Consider the following 25421-nt stretch of genomic DNA (forward strand, 5'->3'; position numbering starts at 1 on the left):
ATTTTGATGTAACCTCAGAGAGAAGGTAGTATTTAAATTACGTTGAAGAAATGTAAAAGCAGAGGAAAAAGGCAAAAATCAATGGCACATAAAGAAATGTATTGTAAATAACAATAATTGGCATTTTGTATAATTGGCATATAGCACCTTTAATATTCTCAACAAATCTTACTGCATTTCACAGGAACAGTTAAGAGAACATTTTAACACACAATAACAGTACAAGAATCCAAAAATAATTACATTTTAATTAATTCTTAGAACTGCAGATGCTGTTTTTAATCGAAGGTAGACGCAAAATGCTGGACTAACTCAGCAGGGCAAGCAGCATCTCTGGAGAAAATGAATGGGTGATGTTTGTGAAGAAGTCTCGACCCGAAACGTCGCCCATTCCTTCTCTCCAGAGATGCTGCCTGCCATGCTGCGAATTCAGTCGGTTACACCACTAGATGGCAGCGAGGTCTGAGATTACGATGCAGACAGTTTTGCAGATAAAGGAGATTACATTCAAATATAATATAGTGTTCTTGTATATGACCCACTAGGCTTTTCTGTCGTACAGTAAAGATTTAGGAAGGGAAACTGTTGATCATTACTGTACACAGGTTACACGGATAGAGATAGTAGAAACAAAGAACGGCATATGCTGGTTTAGAGCACAGACGGACGCAAAGTGCTGGGGTAACTCAGCGGGTCTGACAGCATCTCTGGAGAAAAACTATGGGTGTCGGGACCCATCCTATTTCTCCAGAGATGCTGCCTGACCCGATGAGTCACTCCAGCAATTTGTGTCTATACATGGATAGAGTTACCTTGCTTCAATTAAATAGAGCCCAAATGAGACTGGAATATTGTGTGCAAGTGACACTGTGGGCCAAAGGGCCAGTTTCCATGCTGTATCTCGACCGTCTAAAGCAAAGTTCCACATAACAACAATGACAACACTTCAAAAATACATAGGTGGCTGCAAAAATCATATTGTGCGAGCGCTATATATGCCAGTCTGTTTTCTCCCTTTAATCAGCCCTTTCTCTAGCAATGTTACAAAATTTTGAGATTTTAAAAATCAAGTGTGCAATTTATCCCATCAGATAAAGCATAAAAATGAGTTTAATTTGACACCTAATTCACTTTCATATCTTCAGTATTAAGAAAGATATGGCCGTTTTCATCCTTGGAAATTAGCATCTTGTTCCCTATTGGTTTTCCATTGACTTAACACAAAAGCTGTGATCGAAGACAGTCAAAAACTCATAACTTTCATAAAAATTAAGAGAACTGAATGAAAATGTCAGTTATTAAAGATTGAAGCATTCTGAAACAGATATAAAACATCTTACTTGGATGACCTGAAATTAAAGCATATAATTAGTTAGTTACTTCATTGTAGTTAATTACAAAATTGACCATTCTGACGGAAATAGTAATAAACACCCAGACTGCCTTGAAAATTCAAAAATGTGATATTCTCAAGATTAAAACTTTAATATTATTGTATTATATGCTGTAAATCCGTAACAGATAGGTAAATAAATGACAATTTCTAGCAATAGACCAAGTCTTTATGGAGAGGATCAGTTGCTAGCTTGTACAATGGCATATCATAATCATAGTAGCATCATCATAATTCCTCAGATTGTAACCAATAAGCAACTCTACACCTTGTTTTTCCTCAACTTTTCAATTTTGGCATTGTAAACTACAAGTTTTTGCTCTTCAAACCTCGCATGACATGCCTTTCTGCCCACTACCTTCCCATTAAGAATGTCCTGTAGATTCAATTTCTTAAGAAAAGGATATATTTTTTAAATAGCCTAAGTATCCAAATAACAAACTAATCCCATTCACACAAGAATTTGCAATATAACATGATTTTTAAATCTCACTGTCATGAATTTATATACCAGATGGAAGGAATTTAATGTTTAATTCCCATAAATTAATCTAGAAACTCCATATAATCAAAATTATTATTTTTTTGCACAATACATGGGACTAAAACTGATATTTAGTATAAAATATTGATTATGGATAGTCAATTACACAAAATATAGACGATTTAGATGCTCTTATGACATGATTGTCCAAAACAAAAGAGCATTTAAATAATCTTGCGAGTGGGTTTTTCTGGAACGCGATCGATTGGAACGTTACATTGCGGTGAATTTGAACCCCATATCGGCAGGAAAAACACTGCCCATTCGTATGGGGCCCAAATCACATTTTCGCAACGTAAAATTAGATTAAAGCCATCCCAAGAAGCAAGTTTATGTGTAAAATAGACGACTTACCCTTTGATTTGACCCGTTCTTGCAATCCGTCACGTTGTAGGTGTTGTGGGCATTAGACGTCGCATTTTATTTTAATCTAATTATTAAATTGTCTCGCAATTTATAAAAAAAAAAAAAAAATGATAATAATAAAGAGGGAACAAAAGTCAGATCGATTATCCTTCAGCAGCTAGCAGCCCGAGGAAATCCGCCGCCGATGGGCTGTAGAAAACGGCATTTTAATCCCAGCCCCCCCCCCCCCTCAAAGGCGCCAAAGTCACGTACACGGCCAGTGGCAGAACTGCAGCGCCACTGAAGGTAAGTATTGTAACATCGCTATTTTCTCTCCCTTGATCCGATTTAATTCTCTCTCCAAATTCTAATTGTACTTGACATGAAAAGTGCTGTTGAAGCCCCATATTAAATGGATAAGCTACATACTATAATCATTAGATTGTCAAAACAATGTACCATTTTGTTATTGACCAAGAATCACTGTAAACGCCAGCTCCCACTGCAGTGCTACCTACAGTAACTGAGAAGTTTGCAAAAAATGATGGCCATCTTGCAAAGCCCCTTGTAGTCAGCTGCAGAATTACAGTTTTTATTTTTCAATTTTTATTTTTCCATCTAATTATCCCTTTGTATGTTTGTAAATAAAATATAATCCATTCTACCCAAAAAGGACCGCTGCTGTAACTTGATTAATTCCCATCTTGTGCACCTTCCTGGTTATTTGCCAACTAGTCACTCCATGAACTTGTACTTAATTTTCACCAATAAATCCCAAACTATCTTTAACACTCAGATATTTTGGATGATTAAGTATTGGCTCACATTAACCATATAACAATTACAGCACGGAAACAGGCCATCTCGACCCTTCTAGTCCGTGCCGAACACGTATTCTCCCCTAGTCCCATATACCTGCGCTCAGACCATAACCCTCCATTCCTTTCTCGTCTATCTGTAAAGATTCTTTATATTTACTAAGCTCATGTTTCCTTCAAATTAACACAGTTTGCATCATAAACATACTTATTCCCACATGTTACATCCCTATCTTCATATCTTTACCTGTATTTTTCAACTTATTTCCTCTACAACCATTTCTCAATTTTATTTGCAAATCTTTTTTTTGCCTTTCCATACTTCCATTTTCACTCTGGCCTATCCTCTTACCTATATCCCCAAATTGTGTCTTTTCCCCAAGTTTTCCATTCCCTTTTTCTTCCCTATCTGTGTAACTATCTCCATCCTATGTATTTGTAACTGGACTTAATTATGTAGCTGTTTATTGAACGTATTCCACCTACATATACCAAACGTTCTCTCAACCCAGTTTCGAAAGATCAACATCTCCATCCTTTTTGTTTTAATTTTTCTTAGCTTGATCTATCACCCGCACTCACCAAGCTATTAACCTCTTACTTTGTCTTTCCTATTTTACATTTCTCCTATTTAGTGCCGCACTACTGATTTTCACAATCCTCTTTCAACCACAGTCCAATTACAGCACAGGAAAAGGCTCTTTTGCTCACAATGTCCCTGCCCAACATGATACCAAGATAAGCTAATCTCAAAGATAGATACAAAGTGCTGGAGTAACGCAGCAGGTCAGGCAGCATCTCTGGAGAAAAAGGATGCGTGGCGTTATAGGTCGGGACCCTACTTCACACTAATCTTATCTATCTGCACATGATCCATATGCTGCTATTCCCATGTGCCTATCTAAAAGCTTAAACACCACTGGCATGTCTACCAGCACCGCCACTGCTGACAGCGCATTCCAGGCACTCATTACCTTGAGACTTCTAAAGCTTGTTAAATGGTAATTTACAATCTCCATTGGAGATTAATATATAATAACCATCCTTTTGAGAAAAGAGGCTTTACATTCTAAGGTTAGTGATGTTTGATATAATCCAGTTTTCAAGAACAGTGATACTACAAAACCATTTGCAGAATTGCTGCCAGACTTATTGTTCTTAATCCAACGCTGAAAGCTCATCTAAACCACAAGCAATAAATAAAGTACATGAAGTGGTGATTCATCCATCAGATGATCTCAGCCACATGAATTAAAATAGTATGATCTTAAAAACATAGCAGATGTTCATGTATTTATCGTTCAGATACTATGTTGAAAGTTTATCATATTTAGGATATTTCATAAAAACAAAAACCTTGAATACAAGTCAAATCGGTAAAAATAAGGCCAAGCTGTATGAGGGACATTTCCACAAAATGGTTAATAAGTCAAGTGAATTGTGACTGGAAATCACTACATTTTGACAATTATACGATGAATAGTAAAAATGTATAAGAAATAAATATCCAAACTGCAACATCATTTAATACCATAACCTTACCAGCATATTCAATGGAGGATGACATTTCAATTGAGCTCAGTTTGGACCAGGAACCGTAATTTATAGTGATTTCCACAAATTTCTACATTGGCAATGTGATTCTTCCACGGTTTGGCAAGGTTCCCCATTCTTTGTGTGTAGGCATTGGGAAGGCTTAGCTTTTTCTCCTTATGCAAATTTAACAAGCATTTTCCAAGAATAGCTCTATTACTTACATATGAGGACATTCTAGAACAAACACTGTGGCAAATAGAAAGCCCACCAATATTAAGGAAGAGCATGGGGGAAATTTAAAGGATTTTAAAGCTGGATGGACTTGGAATAATTATTTCAATTAAGCCTCCAGACTAAATCGGTAACTAGGTGACTATTTCGCCGGACGCTTAGATTCTGTCCACCAAGACTTTGTGAATCTCCCAGCTGATAATCATTTTAACTCCGTTTCCCATGTGGGCCTTTCTGTCCTGGGCCGCTTTCATTGGCAGGGTGAAGGCACACATAAACTGGAGAAATAGCACCTCATTTTGTTTGGGTAGCTTATAACCCAATGGTATGAACATTGAATTCTCCAACTTTAGGCAACTAACCCAAAGCATCCCCTCCTCCTCCCTTACCTATCCTTCACCTGGAAGTGCACCCATTTCTCCCACTAACCCACCCCCCTTTCCCCCCCATCCCCTTCCACCTTTACCGCTTCTCTGGCTTCTTAATTCATGCGCCTTCTCTCCTTCTTACATTTGGTCTTTTCACCTCTAGCCTGTGTCCACCCATGTGCAAATCAAATTCCTCACCTTTAAACTTTGGAGATACAGTGCAGAAAAAGGCCATTCGGTCCACTGAGTTCGCAAACGCCCAGCAATCACCCCGTACACTAACATTATTCTACACACTAGGGACAATTTTACAAAGAACAATTAACCTACAAACCTATACGTCTTTTGAATTTGGGAGGAAACCAGTGTACCCGGAATAAACCCATGCAGTGACGGAGAATTTACAAATTCTGTACAGACATCACCCAGTGTTGAACCTGGTCTCTGGCATTGTAATGCAGCTTTTCCACCGCTGTGCCACTGTGGTGTCTTCATAGCACGATACTTGCTTTGGCAAAACAATTATGCCAAAACACGTAATATTTGAGGATGACTCGGTACCCTGTTAAGTGTGGTTCTGCCAACCTTCTCTCCCTTAGGTCTACCAAGCACTTATTTTGGGACCCCTCCCTCAGGTTGGTCACTACTAACGAATTGAAAATTAATTGATTCCTCTTCCCCTACCTACAACACCCCGACTCAACACGTGGTGGAGGCACAATAAACTGCAAATGCTGGAATCTTGAGACAAAAAACAAAGTGCTGGAAGAAATTTCCAAAATGTGGTCTGTCCATTCCCTCCACATGCACTGCCTGACCTGCTGAGTTCTTCCAGCTTTTTATTTTTTGCTGAACTCTTGAGGCACCTATACAAATATGTTCTTTTTCTTCCCTATGAACCTCCTTGTTATCCACACCAGTGGATATGGAAAGTTCTTTTGCCACTTACAAGTTCAGGCTTTGTGCGCAAAAGAATTTTGCAGCTGTGAGTCTTACACGAAAATCATTGCTTAGTGGTCACTGATGAACAATCCAAGTGTCAATGAATTTCTAGTTTAATGTATTTTCTAACATTCATCTGATTTGTGTTTTTCATCTGAAAAAGGCAAAACACAAGGGTAAGTGGGGCTTGCAAAATAACAGCCTCCTGATCAAAAATAATTAGCTGTATTAGTACCAGTAAGCTACATAAAATAGAAGAAATCCGATTTGTTTTTATTTTTATTTTAATGTAGGCTCAATCACTGCAGGGATTGTAGCTTTACACAAATTATGGGAATTTCTAAATGGGGTGTAAACCATCTCTCAGATATATGAGATTAGCAGCTACCAATCTCTCATGCTTTCCATAGGACAGAAGGCAATGATGCAAAGCTAATGGTAGAATTAGTGGGAATCTCCAAACCCACAACGTGGCTCAAAACCCAGTCATTCCAAGGTGAAATCTTACAATGTCTCCAGGGTGCTATTCCCTGTATGAAGCACACCTGTGCGTGACTTGGTTTAACATGTGGAGACTGGTGCACAGACAGCCACCCCACGGTCCTTGACAGATCTGGGTCAGGATCCAGTGGCATGGAGCCCAAGACGACCGGAGACCCTTTTCTGCTGCAGCCTTCATTTGCCTTCCCAGCCATTGTGACACTCCTCTAAGGTCAGCCATCGTCCTCCACCTGTTCCACCGTTGAGGTCTCGATTGGATTGCTCTTTATCGAAGTCCTCTCCCTCGACCTTACTGCCATGGGTAGCACTACCAGGAGCATAGCTCCAGACAAGCTTTTCCACCACGACAAGGTGATAATCCACGGAGAAGTGGATTAGGTTAACAATTGATATATGCTGTAGTGAAGGATTTCCATATGGCAGATATGAATTTATCTTGGTGTGTAGAAAGGAACTGCAGATGCCGGTTTCCACCAAAGATAGACACAAAATGCTGGAGTAACTCAGAGGGACAGATAGCATCTCTGGAGAGAAGGAATGGATGATGTTTCGGGTCGAGACCCTTAATCTTAGATTTATGAATGCATTGAACCCATACATTGGAATATGAACATTGATCAGCTTGATGGCATTGCATTGGAGAGCAACTTGCTTCTCTGACCTGCAGCCCAGTTTGATAAATGAATGAGACATTTTTCACTGACAGGATTTAATTGTTTCAAATATGGTATATTTTTAAATCATATTTGCTTGACAAAGTTTTATTAAACTAGTAAAGTAATACAAGTCATCAGACATGTTGTCAAATAATTTTTTCCGGTAAACAGCTTTGGCATTGTTCATGATTAAACGGTCAATTGGTTAGCTAATGAAGTCATTGGGCTTTTCGGAACAATCATCCTAAAAGGGAAAAATAAAAAAGTAAGTTCAAAATATTTCACTTTGTAACTTGAAGGTAGACATAAAATGCTGGAGTAACTCAGCGGTTCTTCAAAAGAAGGGTCTCGACCCGAAATGTCGCCCATTCCTTCTCTCCTGAGATGCTGCCTCACCCGCTGAGTTACTCCGGCATTTTGTGTCTACCTTTGATTTATACCAGCATCTGCAGTTCTTTCCTACTCACTTTGTAACTTCCTGCTTCTCACTTCATTCTCTTTTGAATGTATGATAACTTATCAACAAGAGTCTAGAGGTAATTTTTAGTTTGAAAGCATAATTTTTATTTTGTATTAGAATACTTAGACTATCCTGGGTCAACCTTCAACCAATAACATCCTAAACCAGATTAATTGATCATTTATCCCATTGTCCCTTTTAAAGATTCTGATTTGGCAAAATATCTGCCTTATTACTAAGGATATTAAAGGATATGATGTTACATGGGTATTTGGAGAAGTAAAAGCCGGCATTATGACATTCAAATCTTTTTTTATAGTGTTCTATTTCAGATGTCACAGGGCTGGAAAGCTTATACAACCACCAAAAACATTCCCAAATCAGGTCTATCAAATCAGAATTCTGTTAACTTCACCTACATACTTGTAATTTCAGAATTATATTTCTAGTAATGCCAGGTATGTTTTCATGATTAAGTTTCTGCCATGATAAGGATTAATCTTGGCCAACATTTACAGCACTATTACCTAGTCTACCTAATCCATCCAAACAGACCATGTTTGCACTATTATAGTCATGTGCTCTCCTTAAATGCAGACCTCCCCCTCTCTCCCAAGGTCCAAGGGCTCATTATTAGCGCAGCAAAACTTACTTCAGCTCCTCTTTTAATTGCTCATATGTCCTACGTAGATTTTTATTTTGGATTCCAACTGGAACTTCAGGGATAAACCAAGCTGCAAGATACTTGATGCAAACAGCAATATTCTAAAACAGATATGAAATATCTTGTTTCAATTTTCTCACTATGTGTTTACATTAAGGCATACTAGTGTAACAGAAATGCATAATATCCAAGAAGACAACACTTCACATTGAGACAATAGACTGCAGGTATTGTAGCTGCAATCTGTAGCTAAAGAAAGAGAGCAGCTAAAGAAGGAGAGCATCTATAGGAACTTGGCGGGCCATGCAACAACTGTGGATGGTAATGGACTGTTGCCATTTTGCGTGGAGACAAATGGTCTCTAGAACATGGGCCTCGACCTGAAATATCCACTGTCCATTGCCCTCCATAGATATTGCTCAACCTGCTAGGTTTTTCTAGTTGCTCTTCTTTTTGCTACAGATTCATATCAGTTGGGTTATATTCAGATATTTGTTACTATTTAATCTGCAGAGGATCAGGGGTTAAAATGTATTTGTCTCAATTTGGAGATCAATAGACAGGTGTCTTAATTACTACAATAAATTACTATTACTACTGGGAAATACATATATTAAAACAGGTTTTAGTACTTATCTCTGATCTGACCTCGTACACATTATTTACCTCAAATAACACCAAAAAGGCCAAACGAGCAGCAGCAATTTGCCAAAACTGGACAGTAAGCTCTTGTGTATATTCATTTCTGTAGTCACGATACCTGGACAAGAGACAGATGATACGTCTTAAGGTTAAATTTTGTGAATCTGATTCAGTCAGAAATATCAAACAAATATATACGCCAGAGAACACCTGGGATTCACATTATTTTAAGCTGCATCTACAAATGAGTAACAATGGTAATGTGGATAGAGATCATACCTGTGGAGATCTTGAATGAGAACACCGAAAATAAACAAATGCTCACATCAAAATCACCTCTTCAACTACCACTTCCCTTAACCATTTCTGGGTAAGATCTAACTGATTTATATATATTCCTGTTACCAGTTCCCTTCCCACATGACTAACAACCGTCCCCACTCAGACCCAGGAAATAACAAGGGCACAGGCCCATGAAGATGAACCACAGTGGTAAAGTAGCATCTGGCTATCAAATGCACCAATTCAAAGATGCAAGATGTGAAATGCACATGACTGAGGGGAAGACCAGTTCCCGGCATTTGCTCTTGAAGAATCAGATGGAGACTACACTAGGACAGTTTATAATTGAAAGCTGTTGCACAAGTTGGTGAATTTTCAAACTTGTAAACATTTGTTTAAAGTTTCTCGGAGAGAAAGGGAGAGCCCATTTACAGCTTTTAACAGTTTTCCATCATAGAAGTGGTGGCCTGTTGCATGTCACACTCATGAATAAAACATAAGTTAAAAGGCAGAAGTTTTGGTTTACATTGCAGCGCAGCCAAAAGTCACCCAACATCTCATTGTTATGTTCTGTTGCCTAAGTAGGACGAGGGTTGTGCAGGTCTGATCAAGACTCTGATAGTTATAGGAAAGTAGATGTTCCTGAATCTGGTAATGTAGGATTTCAGATCTGATGGGAGCAATGAGAAGAGGATGGTGTGAATCCTTGATGACAGAATCCACCTTGTAGATTTCAATGGTGTGAGAACTGTGCTCGTGATGGACCAGGCTGAGTCCATCACTGTTTGCAACCTGTCTAAAGAAGGCTCCCCACCCAAAACATCACCCACCATTGTTCCCCAGCAATGCTGCATGACCTGCTGAGTTACTCCAGCACTTTGTGTCTTTATGTGTAAATTGGCATCTGCAGTTCCTCATTTCTACCTGTAACCTCCAGTGTTCCCTTGAGTTGGTATTACTGTTTCATGGCATGATGCAACCAGCCTAGATATTTTCCACAGTGCATCTGTAGAAGTTTATAAGAGTCTATGGTGACATGCTGAATGTCCTTAAGCCTACAGGTGCTAGTGTGCCTTCTTCATGATTACATCCATATGCTGGACACAGGTCGGGTCCTCCGAGATGTTAATGCCCAGGAATTTGAAGCTGTGAACTCTCCCCATCGTTGACCCATTAATCAAAACTCGAACTTGATCTTCCTCTTTCTGAAGTCAATGATTACTTCTTGTTTTATTGGTGTTGATGGAAAAGTTGTTGTTGTGACACCATTCAACCATGTGTTCTATCTCTCGCCTACATGTTGACTCATTGCCATCCATGAACGTCCAAAAACAGTGGTGATTTTGGTAGATTTAGCACTGGAACTGCACTTTGCCTTACAGTCATGGTGAAAAGAGTTAAAACATACAGCCTTGAGTTGCACCTGCATTGATGGTCAGTGAAGCGGAGATGTAGTTTGGGCCTGATTGAGATCTGCCAATGCGGAAGTCAAGGAACCAGTTGCTAACGGAGGCCTAGAAGCCTAGGTCTTGGATTTTGGTGATGAATTTGCAGGGAATGATTGTGTACCTCGTTGAGTGCTAAAGATCCGTGCAGTCCAACTGGAATCCTTGAGTATTCAAGGACATCCTCAATCTCTCACCTGCAGTCTGACGTTGCCACCTGTTTCAAAAGGGCATCTAACACACCAGTATCCAAGAGCATAGTGATTTGTCACAATGACTACACTCCGACAGCACTTACAGGGGTGTACATTCAAAGTATTGGTGCTTCGTGAAGTCAGTTAGTGCTCAAATCAACTCCTGCCTCAGAAATGACCTTGACCCATTTCAAATTGCCTATTATCACACAGATCAACAGCAGGTGCTGTATCACTGACATTCTACTCTGCTCTGGACCATCTGGATAATAAGAACACATACATTGCCCTCCATAATGTTTGGGACAAAGACCCATAATTTATTTATTTGCATCTGTGCTCCCCAATTTGAGATTTGTAATAGAAAAAAAAAATCACATGTGGTTAAAGTGTGCATTAATAATAATAATAATAATAATAATAATAATGCATTTTATTCATGGTTGCCTTTCAAGGGTACCTTACAGTTAAAACAAGCAAATTACAAATATATAATTAAAATGAAACAAAAACAACATATCCGTGAATTTGATAGAAAGTTGAGTTACGTGGGATAGGCCAGTCTGAATAGGTGAGTTTTGAGGGAGGTTTTAAAAGTGGGAAGAGACTCTATGGTATGGATGGATAGTGGGAGAGAGTTCCAGAGGCGAGGGGCAGAATGGCTGAAGGCTCTGAAAACCATCGTGGACAAGTTCAAGTGAGTTTATTGTCATGTGTCCCTGATAGGACAATGAAATTCTTGCTTTGCTTCAGCACACAGAACATAGTAGGCATTTACTACAAAACAGATCAGTGTGTCCGTATACCATTATATAAATATATACACACATGAATAAATAAACTGATAAAGTGCAAATAACAGATAATGAATGGGTTATCAATGATCAGAGTTTTGTCCGAGCCAGGTTTAATAGCCTGATGGCTGTGGGGAAGTAGCTATTCCTGAACCTGGTCGTTGCAGTCTTCAGGCTCCTGTACCTTCTACCTGAAGATAGCAGGGAGATGAGTATGTGGCCAGGATGGTGTGGGTCTTTGATGATACTGCCAGCCTTTTTGAGGCAGCGACTGCGATAAATCCCCTCGATGGAAGGAAGGTCAGAGCCGATGATGGACTGGGCAGTGTTTATTACTTTTTGTAGTCTTTTCCTCTCCAGGGTGCTCAAGTAGCCGAACCAAGCCATGATGCAACCAGTCAGCATGCTCTCTACTGTGCACCTGTAGAAGTTAGAGAGAGTTCTCCTTGACAAATCGACTCTCCGTAATCTTCTCAGGAAGTAGAGGCGCTGATGTGCTTTCTTGATAATTGCATTAGTGTTGCATAGGTGGGCAGAAGGAATGGAGAGCAGGGAGGAAGAAGAGGATCGGAGAGTTCGGGATGGAGTGTAAGGCTGGAGGAGTTCAGAGAGGTAAGGAGGAACGAGATTGAGGAGGGCTTTTGTCAGATTTTATTAAATGCCGTTTTTGTATAAACATAGTTGGAATTTCTGCATGGTGAAACCAAAATGTATAAAATTGGCCTTTATTAAGCATACCATGTCACCTGTGAAACATGGTGGTGGGGGTGTTATGGCCTGGGCATGTATGGTTGCTGAAAGTACTAGCTCCTGGCATCAGAGGAAAAAAAATGAAAAAAGGGGAAGAGAGATGGGAGTCCAGGGAGCATTGCCCCCTGGTAGGATTCCAGAATTTGTAGTGATAACTAGACCAAGTGCAGACCCGTTGGGTCTGTTACCCCAACATGTGGGTGGGGGGGGGGGGGGGGGGGGGGGGAGGGAGGCGGCATGCAGCGTCACACACACACTAACTATCTCCCCCCCCCACCGCACTTACGCTAATTACCCCCCTTGATATTATATTAATATTATTAATTTGCTCCTTTTACCCCATAACCCATACCCCATAACTACTGACGCATAGCCCCCAACTTGCAGTCACATCTAGAGAGGGGGGGGGGGGGGGGGGTGGGGGCGAGGGTAGAGAGGAGAGAGTAGAGAGTGAGGAGCAGAGGAGAGAGAGAGAGAAGGGGCAGAGACAGAGAGAGAGGGGAGGAGAGAGAGAGGGTGAGAGTGAGAGTGAGAGGGGGGGAGAGAGAGGGGGGTGCTGAGAGGGGGGTGAGGGGGAGCAGGGAGGGGGAGGGAGGGGGAGGGTGGAGGGTAGAGGGTGTGGAGGGGAGGGGGTTTAGGGGAGGGACGGTGAGGTAGGGGGAGGAGGGGGAGAGAGAGAGAGGGTTGGGGGGAGAGAGTTGGGGGGGGGGGAGAGGGGAGGGGGGGCAGAGGAGAGGGGGGGGAGAGGAGAGGGGGGCAGAGGAGAGGGGGGGGAGAGGAGAGGGGAGGGAGAGGAGGGGGAGAGAGGAGAGGGGGAGGGGAGAGGAGAGGGAGAGGTGAGAGGGGGGGGTAGAGGAGGAGGGGGGGGGGGAAGAGGAGGAGGGGGGAGAGGAGGGGGGTAGAGGCAAGGAGAGGAGAGAGGGGGAGAGAGGAGGTGAGGGGGAAAGGAGGGGGGGGAAAGGAGGGGGGGGAGGAGGAGGGGGGGGGAGAGGAGAGGGGGGGGGGAGAGAGAGGAGGGGGGGGAAAGGAGGGGAGAGGAGGAGGGGGTAGGGAGAGAGGAGGGGGGGAGAGAGGAGAGGAGAGAGACAGGGGGAGAGAGAGAGAAATAAAGGGATAGGGAGAGAGAGAGAGAGAGAGAATGCCTTTTTACTCAACCCAAACCCCCCAAACAACCATTTGCAGGCAGTGCTTTTTTCCCTCAAACTAACCATAACCATATTTTCATTTTCAAACCAAATTCTCACAGCTGTGTAGACATGTGTTCAGCTGTGTAGACATGTGTTCAGTCATTCAGAGCTCAGACCTCCATGTTGTAGAGACTGATTGAAGCACACCACTTCCTGGTTTTATAGTCCCTCCCCGCCTGCCGCCAGCAGGGGCAGCAGAGAGAATGGGGAATTTTGTAAAATCATTAATATCTCTGTCAATTTTCATCGACGGGAAATATCCTCGGCACACATGCGGCGGAGGGGGGCTCTGAGCGAGGTGGCCAAAAATGACGGCCGTAGATGGCGGCGTACTCTCGGTAACCGCAGCACAGAAAGCCAAAACCGGTCAAGAACAGAGTTTTAGTAATATAGATTGTACCTTGAAATGACAGTTTTCACACCTATTTACCCTTAATTTCTTGTAGGGCCTTCCACACTCACACAGAACCCCTTACTACACACACTCACAGGGACCCTCCCCCCTTACCTTTGCTCACACTCACAAAGACCCCTTCACTGCTCACACTCACAGGAAACACCTTGCCTTTGCTCACACTCACAGGGACCCCATTCACTACTCACATTTGCAGGAAATCCTTAACCTTTGCTCACTCACAGGGACCTCCTCATTGTTCACACTCACAGGAACTGCTCACATTCACATTCCCTCACCTTTACTCACACTCAGAGTTTCCCCCCTCTGCTCACCAGGGCTCACTCCCTCTACTTGCTTTAAAACGCTTATTCATAATGTCAAGGCCCCGGTCCTGCAGCCGCTCCCCGGCATTTCCCAGCCCAGTGCCCACTCTCCCACTGCTGTCCCCCGGGACTGCTGCTACCTGCGCTAACTGCGCACCGGACCCCGTCGCCTCGCTCCACCAGACCTTGCATTGTCCCGGACGTCTCCCTCCAATCACTGCTCTCTATCCTCAATCCCGCCCCCTCCCCACTCCCGCCTCTGACCAAGATACTAAAGGAGCTCCTCTAGTATCTTTGCCTCTGACCGACGCCTCCCTCCTCCAACCATCGCGCTGAATCATCATGTCCCCCTTCCAACTGCCTGCTGACTGACATCCCTCTCGTCCAATCAGCGCCCTTGATCATCAGTCCCGCCCCCACTGTCTTGCAGAAAGCCATTTATAGCAAAATCCACAGAAATCCATGAAGAAATCTCATGTCTGTAGCTCACTTATCATCATTGGTGGTACAACTGCTGATGGTAGTAGCATAATGAATTCTGAAGTGTACAGACACATCCTATCTGCTCAAGTTCAAACAAATGCCTCAAAACTCATTGGCTGGCGGTTTATTCTACAGCAAGACAATGATCCCAAATATACTGCTGAAGCAACAAAGGAGTTTTTCTAATCTAAAAAAATGGTCAATTCTTGAGTGGCCAAGTCAATCACCTGATCTGAAACCAATTGAGCATGCCTTTTATATGCTGAAGGAAAACTGAAGGGGACTAGCCCCTAAAACAATCATAAGCTAAAGATGGTTGCAATACGAGCCTGGCAGAACATTACCAAAGAAGACACCCAGCAACTGTGGTATACCGCAAGGCTCGGTGCTGGGACCGCAGCTATTTACTATATTAATGATTTGGATGAATTGATTAAAAGTAACTTTAGCAAATTTGCAGATGACGCAAAGCTGGGTGCCAGTGTGAACTGTGAGGAGGATGCTATGAGGATGCAGGGTGACTTGGACTGGTTGGTTGAGTGGGCAGATGCATGGCAGATGCAGTTCAATGTGGATAAATGTGAGGTTATCCTCTTTGGTGGCAAAAACAGGGAAGGCAGATTATTATCTAAATGGTGTAGTTGGGAAAAGGACTGATGAACAAGGATCTGGGGGTCCTTGTTCATCAGTCACTGGAAGTAGGCATGCAGATACAGCAGGCAGTAAAGAATGCGAATGGCACGTTGGCCATCATAACAAGAGGAGCTGGGTGTAGGAGCAATGAGGCCCTCCTGCAGTTGTACAGGACCCTAGTGAGACCACACCTGGAGTATTGTGTGTAGTTTTGGTCTCCAAACTTGTGGAAGGACATTCTTGCTATTGGTTGAGTGCATCGTAGATTTACGAGGTTAATTCCCGGGATGGCAGAACTGTCATATGTTGGAGCTGCTGGGCTTGTATACTCTGGAATTTAGATGAATGAGAGGCGATCTTATTGAAACATACAAGATTATGAAGGGTTTGGACACGCTAGAGGCAGGAACATGTTCCCAATGTTGGGGGCGCCCAGAACCAGGGGCCATAGTTTAAGAATAAGTGGTAAGCCATTTAGAACGTAGATGAGGAAAAACTTTTCACACAGAGTTGTGAGTGTGTGGAATTCACTGCCTCAGAGGGTGGTGGAGGCTGGTTCTCTGGATGCTTTCAAGAGAGTTAGATAGAGCTGTAAGGGATAGCGGACTTAAGGGATATGGAGAGAAGGCAGGAACGGGGTACTGATTGTGGATGGTCAGCCATGATCACATTGAATGGCGGTGCTGGCTTGAAGAGCCGAATGGCCTACTCCTGCACCTATTGTCTAACTGGTGATGTCCATGAATCGCAGACTTTAAGCAGTCATACCAAGTATATGCAACAAAATACTAAACATGACTAATTTCATTTACATGGCATTGCTGTGTCCCAAATATTATGGTGCCCTGAAATGGGGGGTCTATGAATAAACACTGCTGTATTTTCTACGTGGTGAAACCAAAATGTATAAACATGGCCTTTTATTAAAATCTGACAATATGCACTTTAACCGCATGTGATTTTTTTTTTCTATTACGTATCTCAAATTATGGAGTACAGAGGCAAATAAATGAATGATGGGTCTATGTCTCAAACATTATGGAGAGCACTGTACATCAGGCTGATGTTCATCAATTACAATTCAACGTTCTATGTCAAGTACTTTGTGACTTAAATCGTCTAAAGATTTACCTGACAAATTGTTTCATTTATCATGCAGTTCCATGCACAGGGAACTTCTGACATGCCTCTCTGCTATGCTGTGCTTTGATTAATAAGGGAAAGCATCTCATGTGGTTTTTAAATCATGTATTGACCCATTTCTGCTGAAACTGTGAACACATACTCCAAATTCCCTTTGTAGCTCCCCAAATGCTTTGCCTTTGTGCACAACTCATTTTTAAATACCTTTTGTATGGTGAAATTGAAACACAGATTGAATTAATCAAGGATCATAATTGAATTGTGTCAACGTTTTTGGGCTAATAGCAGCAAATATCTTGTAAGGAAATGGCCCAATATCTTACCTACAATGAGTTATCGGATAGTTTAAGACGTTTGATCCTTTAAAATGATTAATACTTTTCTCAAAATGCTTCAGATGGTACACAGAGAGACTGTTATTAACGTACCCAGTCATACAACTGTAAAATAAATATTACATATCAATGTGTGATAAAATGAGCACTTTAACAATACTATTAACGTAGCAAAATATATTTAAGCCTTTTACAGATATAACAAGTAGTCAGCACAGCATAGTTCAGGAAAGGAGATAAAAGTCATGACCAAAAAAGATGGACTTTCTCACAATAGAGTCTCTCACAAAGTGCAAAGATGAGAATTTACTGAAAAATAGAAGTCTCAATGACAAGATGAAATGACTTTTTTCTCTCAGAATAGTGAGTTTTTGGAACATTCTTCATCAAAGGGCAGCAGAAGGAGAGATTTTAAATATATTTCAGGCAGAGGTATATTGATATTTGATAAGCAAGAGGTATGATCCACATAAATGTTGTTGAAGTGGAGATGGCTAAGAACCAAGTTATTGGGCATAAATATCATAAATTTGACCTGGTCCAACAACATTGACTCTGACACTACAGATTAAAAAAACACACCAATGCCTCTACTTCCTCAGAAGACTAAGGAAAATTGAATGTGTCCAACAACATTTATCAATTTCGTAATTTGTAACATATAAAGCACCCTAATGTATTGCATCACAACTTGAATTCCAACTACTCTGCCCAAGACCCCACGAATAGTAGCCTTGGGCAGGAGTGACTGATGCAGTCCAGTCCATCACACAAACCAGCCTCTATCCCCACCCACTACCACCAACTACATTGTACACTTCACACTGCCCCAAGAAAGCAACCAACATAATCAAGGACCCTTTCTCATTCATTCTTCTCCCCCACTCCCATTGTATAGAAAACTTGAAAACGTACCAACGGATTCAGGATCAGTTTCCTCCCCACTGTTATCAGACTACTGAAAATACCTTATAAGCTAAGGATGTAGTTTCAATCTCCCAACATACCTCATTATGGACCTTGCACCATTTTTCTCTGCACTTTCTCTGCAATGTTACACCATAAACAATATTCGGCACCCTGGTTATTTTTTATCTTCGTGCTATGGGTTGTACTTGTGTATGGCTTGATTGTACTCGTGTTTGTTATGAGTTGACTGGTTAGCACACAAATAAGGTATTTCCTTGGATCCCAGTTCACAAGACAATAATAAACCAATACCAAAACTGTGAGAAATGATGAAGAACTAGCAGGTTTGAAGAGACTTGAACATAAATGATCAAAAGCTCATGGGCAGGTATGGAAAATAATCAAAATGCTTATGGAATATGGTTGCTAAACATTTGCAGGATAAGAATAGATGGTGGCAAAAGTTACAATTCAGCTATATAAAACCCTGGTTAAGCCACACCCAGAATATTGTGAGCATTTCTGAGTCTAGCAACCTCGTAAAGGTACAGTGACCTTGGAGGGAGAAAAGTGTATATTTACCAAAATGGTATGGATATTAAAGCTTACATTGCAAAGAAATGTTATCAAACTAGAACAATGATGCTGTGACCATTTTACAGATACAAAACAGGTGTCAAAATATTGAAGAAAGTAGACAAAATACACAAGATACACTGAGCGGGAAATGCTCTGGTGCCAAATGTGTATGCCTGAAACCAGTGTTGAAGGTTTAGATAACGTTGTTTTACCAGGAAACACAAATAGCTTGCTATTATTTATCTGATAAATCTGGTATGTATGCAGTCCAAAAGACAGCTTAGGTTGTAAAAACAACATGAACAAAAAGGTAGAGGATACTTTACTCATTGAGGCAATATACTTCAAAAGTCTGTAACGTTGTTTCATTCCAATGCATCTCTCTTATATGTTCAATGATAGTACACATTCAAAAATATACTCCCTTTAACAGATTATATGTAGTTTATATTTTTACAATTCAATTGATATACTCACTCAGTTTTGATATGATGTGGATGCTTACATGGACCAGTTATGTAAAGGTACACTTGTCGAGGAATGAAATCTGATGTGAAGGATATCACCAATCCATTTCCAATAACAGCAAGAACCCCAATTACTTCGAGAATTTCGAACCATATTCCTGCAGCAAAGACACAAAGACATGTCACTCATAATTTTCTTATTGTCACTATTTTGCTAAATATTTTCTCATGTCTTTATAATTTTATTGATAACGTCATAATTTTATTGATATCATCAGACCTTAGTCCATTGCTTAAGATGCAATTCACATTTGATCAAAGCATTTACAAATAATATTCTTAATATTCAGGAGTACCAACTGGAATACATATTGACACTTAATGCAACCATTACCATTATTTTGTATTTTAGCCCAATATGTTGATGCCAACCATTATTTATACGTCCCATTTACCAGCACTTGGTCCTCAACCTACTAATCTTTGGTGATTTGAGTGCAGGTCTAGATGAATCTTAAATGTTGTGACACTCTATTCTGTGACCAATTATGTGCTACAGGGATCATAACTGGATCCTTTGCGTTTGTCATATATTAATGATTTAGATGGAAATGATTAGTGCGTTTGTATATGACATAAAAATCAGTGGCAGTGAAGAATGTTGTCTAAGGCTCCAACTGGAAAATTGGGTAAGAGAATGACAGCTGGACTTTGACTTGGACAAGTGCAAAGTGATGCATTTGTAGAAGTTAAAAAAGGTCAGAACATACATAATGAATGTAGTACGGCCCTGGGAAGTGATGTTGACCACCTTGGGATACAAGTACATAATTCCCTGAAAGTTGGAACAGAGGAAGACTGGAAGGCTGTGGCATATTTGTTTTCATTGGCCAAGGTATTGCTTAAAAGAAGATACAGTTGAAATGTAATGTTACAGTTGAACAAAATGTTGGCCACACTTGAAGTATGATATGCAGATATGGTCATCACACTATAGGAAAGACGTAAATTAAGCAAGAGAGAGTGCAGAATAGATTCACAATGTTACCTGGATTGAAGGGTTTGGGTTATATGGAGAGTTTGGATAGTCTGGGTTTGTTTTCCCAGTGTCTGTTTCCCCCTGGTTGGGGTGCCTAAGATTAGGTTTAAAGTGAGAAGAAGGATGTTTAACGGAGAGCCGAGGGGGGTACATTTTTCAAAAAACTGAGGCAACTAAATCATCCTATCAACAACTAGAGACCAGTCCTGAGTTACTATCTACCTCGCTGGAGACCCTCGGACTATCTTTAATCAGACTTTAATGGACTTTATCTTGCACAAAATATTGCACTAAACATAATTCCCTTGATCATGTATCCTCACACTGGATGACACGATTGTTATCATGTATAGTCTTTCCATTGACTGGTTAGCATGGAATCAAAGCTTTTCACTATGCCTCGGTACATGTGACAATAAACTAAACTAACCAAACACATAGTTGGCATCTGGAATGAGCTGCTAGAGGTTGAGACGACAAGAACATTTAAGTGGCATCTTGACAGATACTTCAAAGAGCAGGCCTTTGAGGAATTTGGAATTAATGCTGATGTAGATTAGTGTAGATACACATGGCCAGCATCATGGGCCACTTTCTATGCTGTACAACTCTTACACCAACTGCCTCCATCACCTTCTTAGTGCATTCTCAAATTTGTCACCAGGATTTAGACACCTTTGCCATGGGGAAATGCGTCTTATTATTTATGCCTCTCAATTCTCTATATCTCTATAAGGTTTCCCTTCAGCCAAGGAAATCAAACCCAGCCTTCCCAGTCTTTCCTCATAATTGAAATATTCCATCCTGCAACTTCCAATTCAATCTCATCTGCACTCTCTCAAGTGCAATAACATCCTTCCTACAATGTGCAACCAGAGCTGCCCACGATATTCCAATTGTGGTCTAACCAAAATTTTATAAAGTTGGAGGAAGACGTCCTTTTGGAAAATAAGAATAGATGCATTATAAATACATGATTCTCCCCCTCAATTTTCTTTTACATTTCCTAACCTAAGAATGCTTAATGGCCAAGACTAAAAAAATTAATCTGCTCTTGCTGACCAAGAATCATTGAGGAAATTAAATACAGCTGGTCCATGGATAACATTCACTACCAAATACACAGTGCAATCCTGACTTGTCAGGCATACCATAAAATATAGTAACATTTGAACATAGATCAAAATACACCCTGTCAAAGATACACGTAAATACATTTATTGTTATACCACTGAATAAAATAAAAGGTATCATTAAAATTTTACCAATATCTTTTGCTTTCCGGGGTATTGGTCGTTTGAGATGCAAAATCATTTTTCTGGCATCTAATCGAATTTCAAGTAAGTTATTCAGCAAAGCTAGTAAAGGAGCCAATGGAAAGGCTGCAACAAATATTGTGGTGAAACTATACTGAATCGCTGAAAAGGAAAAGTAACACAAAAGTTTTCACAAAACTGCAAATCAATAGCTAATATTCATTGTCAGAACCCAAGTAATGATTGCTTGCCAAAGCACTGGAGACTACCTACGTACCACAAGTGGAGCCAAAGCCCAATTTACGTGTAACCTCATTCTGAGGCCATAATGAAGCTCCAGCTTTTTGTATCAATTGACATAAAAGATTCCAAGAAGCTAAGTGAATGAGAACAATTGGCTTCTCAGAGTGTTCTGGTAATGCCATATTAAATTTTGTAAATCAGGGCTCTCACTTAATTTTTTCCCCCTGTTGCCAGCCGGGCAGCCGAGGCGCTTTTTTGGTTGCCAAATGATAGTTTAGGTGGTCATTTAAGAAAGCCTGCATGATACGTGCGATAATGTGCTCGGACGAAGTGCATAGTTACCAGTCGGAATTATGCTCAATGAAGCATTCACATACTATTTCTGCTTCAAATAAAGTCACAAACTAAACATATTCACCAATGAAGACATGATATATACCACAATGACATGCATCAAAATTATAATACAGTATCCCAACTATTTTTACATGTTGCAATTAATACAATTTCTATTATTTCTTCGGTATCTTCGGTATAAACCAGTATCTGCAGTGTCAAGCCGGGCAAAATGACACGGCTTTTAAGTTGACTTTAGGTGGCCATTGGCAACCGGGCAACCATTAATTTCGAGCCTTGGTCATGAGTTCTATACATTTGTAAAGCATCCCAGTTTTAGTAAATGAAGCAATATGTTTGAATTTAAAGAACTTACCCATTTCTAAAAACTCTTCGAACAGAGAGTAGGAGTTGACGTCAGCTAAATTATAATTTTTAATCCAATGCCTCATTACCTCGTCTACATTGTCATTGTCATTTGAGAACCTAGTCTGATACTTATTCCTTTTATATTTTAAGTATCTATAAAACAAACATAAATAAAAGTACACCTTTTTAAGCACATTAAACTCTGTGTGAATTCTAATTAAAATACAATTTGTACTTCTGAAACAATACCAGAATTCAGAAAACAAATGTTTTGCAATAATAAGCACGTAGCTAGCAAGACATTTATTGCTAGCTCTAAATATGGTAAACAGATCAGCATACAATTTTCCTATTTATAAATTTTATTTATCCTCAATAGTGTCAACCCCTCCAACACCATTCAATAGCCACATGCGTTTTGGAGATCAGAGGGATATTGGGTCTGTACAAATAAAAGGCAGCTAACATCTCTGAAAGTGAGGCAGGAGAAGCTGCAGATGCTGGAATGTTGAGCAAAAACCAAAGTGCTGGTGGAACTCAGCATGCAAGACAGTATCTGTGGAGGGAAGGAGACAGACAATAGTTCAGTTCGGGACACGTCAGAGTGAAGGAGTAGAGGGGAGAAAGTTGGTTTGAACGTGAGGGAAAGTGATGGAGCAAGAACTGGAAAGTGACAGGTGGATTCAGGGAAGGATGTGTGATTGGCAGATTAAATAGGTGAGGAAGAGACGGGTGGTGATTGTAACCAAGGCTGGAGGTGAAGTAGAACCAAATGAGTGCAGATATGGAATTTGATTAGGAAGTAAGATGGAGAGTGAAATGTTGAACCAGACGGAGAAATATTGGTTGGTAGGGAAAGGAAGGGAGGAAAATGGGGAAGTCAAAGTAAGAAGGAAAGGAAGATGAGCAGATGCAAGAGGGGAAAGGAATTGGGTGACAGAGGTAGTGGAAAGAAAGCTGTGTATTCTCCAATGATTTAAATCATGTCATGTGTAATGACGATAATAACAGCCAGAGGTAGATTATCTCAGCCCCAGGACACTGCTGCAGGAGCTCCCGTGGGCAGCATTACAGGTCGAACCATCTTACTCTACTTCCTTCATGATCTTCCTTTCTTCATATTGTCAAAATTAGGAATGTGCACTGATAATTTCCTCAGAAATTAAGCATTTGCCAACAAGATTTAGGCAAGCCATGAACTGATAATTGAAAAATGATACTTGCATCACACCACTTCAATGCAATCACAAACTGCAATCTCTAGCTCTGGAAAGGAACACCACTAACCCAATACCACTGCCAGAATAATGGGCTTTTAAGGTCAAGATAAACTCAATATTTTTAGGAACTTAAACTTAGAAACCTGAAGTGTATAAGATGGTGACTCTTCGTAAACTGCCTCGGTGAAGTCTATTATTCTCACACTATAAATGTTGCACTTTTGTACTTATTTATGATTGTGCTTATGTATATTATGATTTTACTGAATTGTATGCAAAACAAAATAATTCAGTGTCCAAGTGACAATAAAGTGCCATTGACGAGCATCAGGCACAAGGGAACACCATTGTGGAGAGTTAATTTAAATTTTGTTGTATGAATAAATACAGCAAAAGGCATGTACGGGCCAATAGATCTGTGGATGACGCAGTCAACCTGGGCCTGCACTTCATCCTCCAGCACCTAGACCGCCAGGAGGCCTATGCGAGGATTTTGTTTGTTGATTTGAGCTCTGCATTCAACACCAATGTGCCAGAGCTACTACACTCCAAGCTTTCCGAGTTGACTGTGCCTGAACCCCGCTGTTGGTGGATCACTAGCTTCCTGACAGACAGGAAGAAGCATGTGAGGCTGGGAAAGCACATCTCGGACCCGCAAACTCTCAGCATAGGAGCACCGCAAGGCTGCGTACTCTCACCTCTCCTCTATTCTCTCTACACCAATGACTGCACCTCCAATGACTCCTCTGTCAAGCTTCTCAAGTTTGCGGATGACACAACCCTGATTTGACTGATCCAGGATGGGGAGGAATCTGCCTGTAGACAGGAAGTGTCACAGCTGGCATCCTGTTGCCATTGCAACAACCTGGAGCTCAATGCTCAGACAGTGGAAGTTATTGTAGACTTTAGGAGAACTCCCCCTCCCCTCACCCCACTCACCATCAACAACACCACAATCACATCTGTGGAGTCTTTTAAGTTCCTGGGAACCATCATATCCAAGGACCTTAAGTGGGGGGCTACCATCAACTCCACAGTCAAAAAGACACAACAGAGGATGTACTTCCTGCGGCAGCTGAGGAAGCACAATCTGCCACAGGTAATGATGGTCCAATTCCATACGGCCATCATAGAGTCTGCCCTCACCTTCTCCATCATGGTCTGGTTTGGCTCAGCCACCTGTACCCGGAGGCTGCAGCGAATTGTCCAATCAGCTGAGAAGGTTATTGGCTGCAACCTTCTCTCCATTGATGAACTGGACACTGCAAGGGCCAGGAAGCGAGCGGGTAAGATCATCTCTAACCCCTCTTATCCTGGCCACAAACTCTTTGAATCACTTCCCTCTGGAAGGTGACTGTCAAAGCTGCCACAGCCAGACATAAAAACAGCTGTTTTTTCCATGAGTAATAGCTCTACTCAATAACCAAAAATCTGTAGCCTCCTTTTTCTCTGGTATTTTATTTAATGCACATGTTTAATCAATAATGTTTTATTATTAATGTTTTATGTATCATTCTTAACTGTCACTGTATGTCATGGTGTCACTTGTGGGCAGAGCACCATGGTAAATTCCTTGTATGTGAATACTTGGCCAATAAACTTATTAATGAATTAATTCATTCATTCCACCGCAGGCGGACACCGACATGGCACTATCGGCCCTACACGATGTGCTATGTCGACATCAAAACAAGTACCCGGATGCGGTTATGGTGGTGGCTGGAGATTTTAATAAATCAAATCTCAAGAAGGTCATGCCGAACTTCTACCAACACATCACGTGTGCCACCAGGGGGGAGAGAACTTTGGACCACTGCTACACAGCGTTCAGGAAAGGCTACAAGGCCGTTTCACTCCCTCCCCTAGGAAAATCTGACCACGCTGCCAATTTTCTGTTGCCGGAGTATAAACAGAGGATAGTTCGGGAAGCAGTAGAG

General features: G+C 41.1%; 1 protein-coding gene across 4 annotated transcripts in view; it reads right to left on the reverse strand.

Annotated features, from left to right (window-relative positions):
• Positions 1 to 7230: 7230 nt before the first annotated feature.
• Positions 7231 to 25421, reverse strand: part of LOC129705814 (anoctamin-9-like) — a 114081-nt gene continuing 95890 nt past the window's right edge. Inside the window, exons 18-24 of one of the 4 annotated variants that reach the window (XM_055649643.1) lie at positions 22272 to 22417; positions 21326 to 21478; positions 19032 to 19179; positions 17055 to 17171; positions 9125 to 9218; positions 8447 to 8559; positions 7231 to 7578 (exon numbers count right to left, since the gene is read on the reverse strand). In XM_055649643.1, coding sequence (XP_055505618.1) covers positions 7524 to 7578; positions 8447 to 8559; positions 9125 to 9218; positions 17055 to 17171; positions 19032 to 19179; positions 21326 to 21478; positions 22272 to 22417 — 826 coding nt within the window. In that variant the 3' untranslated portion in view covers positions 7231 to 7523. The remainder of the gene's footprint in view (positions 7579 to 8446; positions 8560 to 9124; positions 9219 to 17054; positions 17172 to 19031; positions 19180 to 21325; positions 21479 to 22271; positions 22418 to 25421) is intronic. The other 3 variants (XM_055649644.1, XM_055649645.1, XM_055649646.1) reach the window with 3 other exon arrangements.

Source organism: Leucoraja erinacea, chromosome 18 (genome assembly GCF_028641065.1).
Source record: "Leucoraja erinacea ecotype New England chromosome 18, Leri_hhj_1, whole genome shotgun sequence".
NCBI classification, from domain to species: Eukaryota; Metazoa; Chordata; class Chondrichthyes; order Rajiformes; family Rajidae; genus Leucoraja; species Leucoraja erinaceus.